We start from the raw sequence: 5,929 nt of genomic DNA, 5'->3' as shown, positions 1-5,929 counted from the left end.
GAGGAAAAAGATTTTTTTTTTTTTTTTTTTTTTTTTGTCAGTTTACAGTTTCCTTGTTTTGTTTTTTTTTGTTTAATAATAATAAAATTTTAACTTAATTTTTTTATGGAATATCACACAACTTTTCTTCCATGTTTTCATTTTAACAGTAAACCTCTATTTTGCAGCACATTTTAAAAGATTAATTATTAATGTTTCATGCCTTCATTTGATTACCACCATTTTTGAGGACACATTTATATGAATTTTGTTAGAATCACTAGATTATTGCATAACATATTTAGTTTTTTTAAATACAAAAAGTTTCTAGATTTTTTTATTTATTTAAATCTTCAAATTTGATTAAATAATTATAATTACTAATGAAGAGAATGAAGGCTTCTTCACACTAAGAATTTGTAAAATGATAAATAATACGTTTAAGAAAATTTGTACTGCAATCATGTTGTTTTTCACATTTTTTTCCCAAATAGTGGGATAAGTCTTAGTTTAAAAATATAAAGGATTCATAGGGGGAAAAAAAGATTTTCAGATTTAAAAAATGTTACATTTCCAAATAAAGCCTGTTCACATCAAGAACTATAACTATAATGATAACTATATAAGCATCTACTCCAACGGACAGTAATATTCTGTTTATTATAAGCATGATCTGTGGTTTTGTCATCTGCCGCTTTAAATGCTGGATCTCTTAAAAGCTGAATTTTGATTGGCTGTCAATGTTTTCATAATTCACCAGGTGGAAAAAATGGTTATGAAAATGATTCCAACAATATTGTTTCTCTGTGTTGTTAACGTTATAGTTGTGGTCTGGACTTCACTATTCTCTTAGCATGGTTATTAAAACTTTAATAATTATAGTTATTGCTATATTTAAGGTTATCCTTTACACTGTAGTAATGGGTTGTATTTGGCATGACAGCATGTAAATGATCAGAGATTTGCTTTAATTTGGGTATACAAATACTTTCAGAGAATGATACAAATTCTCATTGGACTTGGTGTAAACAGTATTGGTGTGAAAAATCATTTGCAATTAGTGTCCTTGTTTGTACTGGACTTCAGGCGGATGATTTGTCAGTGTACTCACGTAAAGGAACACTCCTAGGTCTGCCATTGACATTCTGCTTGGGCTGGACAAGCGGGGCAAAGGTCACAGCGATGATTTTCTTGGTCTCCCAGGAGCTCTGACCTGTGCGGGTGATCTTGGTCAACTATAAAAGAGTTTCTAATTAATTACACTAATTACACTTCATCCCATGTGAATACTAATTACACGTGTGTGTACATTGATTTGTACACATGGTCTTTTCCAAATATTTCCCAATAAAGTGGGACTAAAGCCATTCTATATGTCTCGGCACCTACTTCCCTATTGTAACAGGAAATGTCAACACAAGAAAGAAAACTACATTCATCAAACCATTGACATTTCAAGTGTCCTTTAAAACCTGCTGTGCAATAAGAACACATTAACTTGATGAATAAACATGAACCCACCTTCTCCTCCAGGGGGAGAACTAAGATCCCGCCAACTTTTAGCAGGTTCTTCATGTAGTTCTCATACTCTTTCTGAACTCCTGCTCCACAGTACACCCTGTCATACTGCTGGCTCTCCGGAGGGATCTCCAGACAGTTTCCCACCACAAAGGTCGGCTCACAGAACTCAAACCTGTGGCCATTAAACAAAATCAAGTCATTAAAAAAATGTGACAATTGAAAGCCAATGTAAAGATGCATCACAGGAAATGGCTCACTTGTCAAAGCTGTCGCTGGTTTTGATAAAGTAGTCAAGTTTCTGATTCGCATAATCGACCACATCCGCATGCAGTTCCACACCGTGATTCACACCAAACGGACCTGGTGACAGAAACGACAGATATGTAAACAATCCTTTTAAAGGATAAAAAAGTGAATTGGTTAAGAAATATATAAATTCAAGGTAAACAAAAAAAAAGTTTAAGGGTCAGTAAGATTTTTTTTTCTGTTTTTAAAAAAAATGTATACTTTTAATTTGCAAAGACACATAAAAATGGTCAAAAGTGTCAGTGCAGACAATTGTTACAAAAAAAATTATATTTCAAATAAATGCTGTTCTTTTGAACTTTCCATTAATCAGGGGCAGTCGTGGCTTAATGGTTAGAGAATTGTACTTGTAACCCAAAGTTTGCAGGTTCGAGTCTCAGGTCCGGCAGGAATTGTCGGTGGGGGGATGTGTGTGTGTGTGTGTTCACTACTCACTGCTGTGTGTGTGCACTTGGATGGGTTAAATGCAGAGCACAAATTCCGAGTATGGGACACCATACTTGGCCACACGTCACGTCACTTTCACTTTTCACTTTCAAATAATCCTGAAAAAAGCTACTAAGCAAAACAACTGTTTTCAACATTGAGAATTATAGGAAATGTTTCTTGAGCAGCAAATCAGCATATTAGAATGATTTCTGAAAGATACTGTGACACTGAAGACTAGAGTAATGATGCTGAAAATTCATTACATTTAAATAAATTGTTTTTAAAATATTCAAATAGAAAAGAGTTATTTAAAAGTGTAATGATATTTCATAATGACTGATTTTACTGTATTTTTGATCAAATAAGTGCTTCTGACCCCAAACTTTTCAACAGTTGTTTATTTTCTCTCAATGTAAAGTTTTAATATTACACAATTTCGCTTCTCAACTAAATGTATCTTTTGAAGGATGTTTAGATATTTTTTTTACTGGAAAACGACAAAAATTCCAATAAATAAACGGGTTTTTTTTGCAGTGCAAGTACACTCACCCAGTATAAGGCCCACCATGGTGCTAAGATAACCTGTCCCACTGCCCAGATTGAGAAAAGACAGGCCAGGCTGCAGGTCCAAGGCCTCCATCACCTCCGAGTAGATGCATGGAGCAGACAGATGGAGGTTTCCATGCCTCCAGGCCAGGTCTTTATACGCACTGTCACGGTACTCCTCCAGATAATAGTCTGCTCTGTCAATGGCTCTGAAGGCCCTCTCCACTAGTTCTGAGCGGATGTAATGGGCCTCCTTCAGGTTGTCAATCAGCTCATCGTTATCCTCACCTGCGCTCACGGCTCCACCCATGATGAAAGCAGAAGAGCTTCTAAGGACAGTCCTGAGGTGTGCCTGTCACTGTCTGGAGGGAAAAGCAATGCATCTCAGATCAAACCCAGAGTAAGTTGACGCTAAAATGGCAGAACATTCTTATTGAGCTTTATAAAACAAACACAGAGTTTGATATATCAAATAACAAACATGAAGAATTCCTAATTGAACAACATACATATTAATAATAATGATACTGTTGTAGTGGTTATAAGATAATTTTTTATTTAGTCGTAAATGACACCTCCAACAGACTTGTCTAGCAGGTGGGAAGAAAGGAAAGAATGCTAATTAAGACAGCTGAATCTTTAATGAGTCCATGTCAGATATCTGAGGTGAGCTGATATGCCAACAACTTGACAATAAGGCTCACACTCGCCTTCAACTCCTTCTCTTGCACTCTATTTTTAGGGGTCAGACAATGCCAAGTAAAAAGTGGCACGCTATTGCGTCCCGACTTGAACTCTTGGCAGCGCCTCCATTTAGAGCAGAGATCATTTGTTTGTCATTTTGGCAAGCAGACAAAAAGCACATGGGTAGCTGACATACTACATGTCTTTCTTTTTCTTTTCTTTTTTATCCAGAATCTAGGTTCAAATTTAGATTAATATGCATTTTATTTTAAATTCTGTACCATTTCAACCATCTTATTTAAAAGTCATTGATGCAGGTTTTAATGTAAAATACAACTTATATATATATATATACACACACACACACACACACACACACACACACACACACTGCAGAAACCATCACTTGATGAATAATAAATTCAAAAGAGCATTTATTTGAAATATCAATATTTTGTAACATTATATTAGTCACTTTTTATAAATGTAATGAGTCCTTGCTGAATAAAAGCATTAATTTCTTTATAAAAAAAAAACGTACCCCAAATTTTGTTACATTTTTTGATACATTTAATATTTAAATGTACTATTAATGTGTTATTAAGATAAACCATGATCACAGCACATGTTAGCATATCAATGGTCACATTTGCAAAACTTCAGACTTTTAATAAATAACGGACTAACAATATAAATTTGCAGAATTCAAGGTACTGTTACAATAAATGAAACAACAGTAACAGCAACATTAAAAACAAATATGATTTGTTTTGGATTACCCTTTACCTACAACTACCTGATGGTAAAAATGTTACCTCATTGTTTGCAAGATTTGGTCTGATTGAGCAACTCACTCAGCAATTATTGACTCTGTAGTTTCCATCTAGTTACAATTGTGGCCTGAAATACAACACATAATTTCACTTTTTGTTTGTTTGTTTTGTTTTGATTTTGTGCTTTTTTGTTTCAACTGGGCAATCAAAAGAGTAAAATAAATATGTGCTGGGAAATGGGAGTTAAATAAAATACAAATAGTATTGTTCAGTATTGTTTTGTTTAATATAGATTTAAACAAAACTATAGTAGGACATATTAACAATCCACAAATATGTCAATTGGGTAACAACAAAAGCACCATAGATTAAAATATCAGCACGTGCAAAATGGTGGGCTGGTTGATTCTTTTACTTGTCAGATAAATTTCAACGAGGCTGTGAAATCGAACTCAATATAAAATGTACATTATATAACTTTGCAATTTAATCTAACAGATGAACTATTGAGGTCGTGATGGCACCCGTCAATTATTTATAACGAACAACCGTTTAGCATGTAACACCACAGCCCGGTGTATGACAAACGGCACCGAACATCACACATTCAGCAGCAGCAAACCGATCGCGCCGTTACACGAGAAAACGTGTAAACGGATTCACGCAAAACTGTTGTAACCCAGTAACCGTCATATGTAGGTCACGTTTGTGTTATGCATTTAACAACAGTTAACTGCAGTCGGTCTGTCTATGCACGAGGAGTAGCTTTGCACAACCACCGACATAAACAAAAGAGTCTCCGGCCACACTGGCACTTATTGCCGCTGCGCTCTACATCTTACCGTGTGAATTCGGGCCTCAGCGGTTGTCTCGTGCAAACCGACAATGTCCATCGATTACATTAACGCGTATGTCTTGTATATGGATGCGGGCACAATAACGTCTAACTTGACTGCGAAAAAAATCATGCGATGTAAACATAAACCAGCTGACGCCCTGACGTCACACGCACGAAGACGTCGCTGCGTTTCGTGGAGATTCGACTCATCTCACTGACTCGATTCTTTTAAATCTTTTCAGCAAAAAGATTTAAATTGAGATTCAAGCATTGGTTTGTAAAAAAAATCAAATAAAAGCTCAAACATCGCCAGAGTAGTAGTTGAGTAGTCGTTTATTGTTTCGCCTGAGGCAATCAATGAGTTTTGATTCTGTGTTGTGAGTCAATGAATCATTCAATCGATTCTGTAAAAGATTCATTCAATCCTGTTATTCGTTCTGACGGCCTAATGCTTTATTAAAATTTACGAAAAGTATTATAAGCGTTTTCACCACAAATGATAATAGAGCATCTACTGTATAATTGTCTTTCTTCATTTTTGTCTAGCAAGACAAAGAGTCTAAAGACTCGTTCAGTCGGTCAACAGATCCAAAGATGCCTTGTTCAACGCCGCTCCGCTCCGAATCTTGTTAAGACTCCACATACAGTCCAAACACAGACTCGTCGACGTGACAACTGCTCTGCTAAAGGTAGGACACAACAGGGAACAAACTGCGTCCACATGGTCCAGTTTACTGAAAAAAGATGCATTCAAGTACAGATTCGTTACAGATACGAACGAAACACCAGTAGAACATGCTCAAATCCCCTCATACACCATTTGAGATTCATAGAGCACTCAAAGCACAGTTAT

General features: G+C 35.7%; 1 protein-coding gene and 1 long non-coding RNA gene across 2 annotated transcripts in view; one reads left to right on the top strand and one right to left on the bottom strand.

Annotated features, from left to right (window-relative positions):
• Positions 1 to 5,251, bottom strand: part of LOC107690852 (protein-L-isoaspartate O-methyltransferase domain-containing protein 2-like) — a 7,766-nt gene extending 2,515 nt beyond the window's left edge. The window contains exons 1-5 of the mRNA XM_016489275.1: positions 5,081 to 5,251; positions 2,785 to 3,143; positions 1,758 to 1,860; positions 1,501 to 1,672; positions 1,091 to 1,214 (exon numbers count right to left, since the gene is read on the bottom strand). Coding sequence (XP_016344761.1) covers positions 1,091 to 1,214; positions 1,501 to 1,672; positions 1,758 to 1,860; positions 2,785 to 3,091 — 706 coding nt within the window. The 5' untranslated portion in view covers positions 3,092 to 3,143; positions 5,081 to 5,251. The remainder of the gene's footprint in view (positions 1 to 1,090; positions 1,215 to 1,500; positions 1,673 to 1,757; positions 1,861 to 2,784; positions 3,144 to 5,080) is intronic.
• Positions 3,107 to 5,929, top strand: part of LOC107690853 (uncharacterized) — a 6,921-nt gene continuing 4,098 nt past the window's right edge. The window contains exons 1-2 of the long non-coding RNA XR_001634491.1: positions 3,107 to 3,181; positions 5,623 to 5,765. This is a non-coding gene — a long non-coding RNA (uncharacterized LOC107690853). The remainder of the gene's footprint in view (positions 3,182 to 5,622; positions 5,766 to 5,929) is intronic.

This window comes from Sinocyclocheilus anshuiensis, unplaced genomic scaffold, assembly GCF_001515605.1.
Source record: "Sinocyclocheilus anshuiensis isolate Anshui unplaced genomic scaffold, SAMN03320099.WGS_v1.1 scaffold3258, whole genome shotgun sequence".
In the NCBI taxonomy this organism is placed as follows: Eukaryota; Metazoa; Chordata; class Actinopteri; order Cypriniformes; family Cyprinidae; genus Sinocyclocheilus; species Sinocyclocheilus anshuiensis.
Note: the sequence above shows the minus strand (reverse complement) of the source record. Positions and strands in the feature narration are given on the sequence as shown.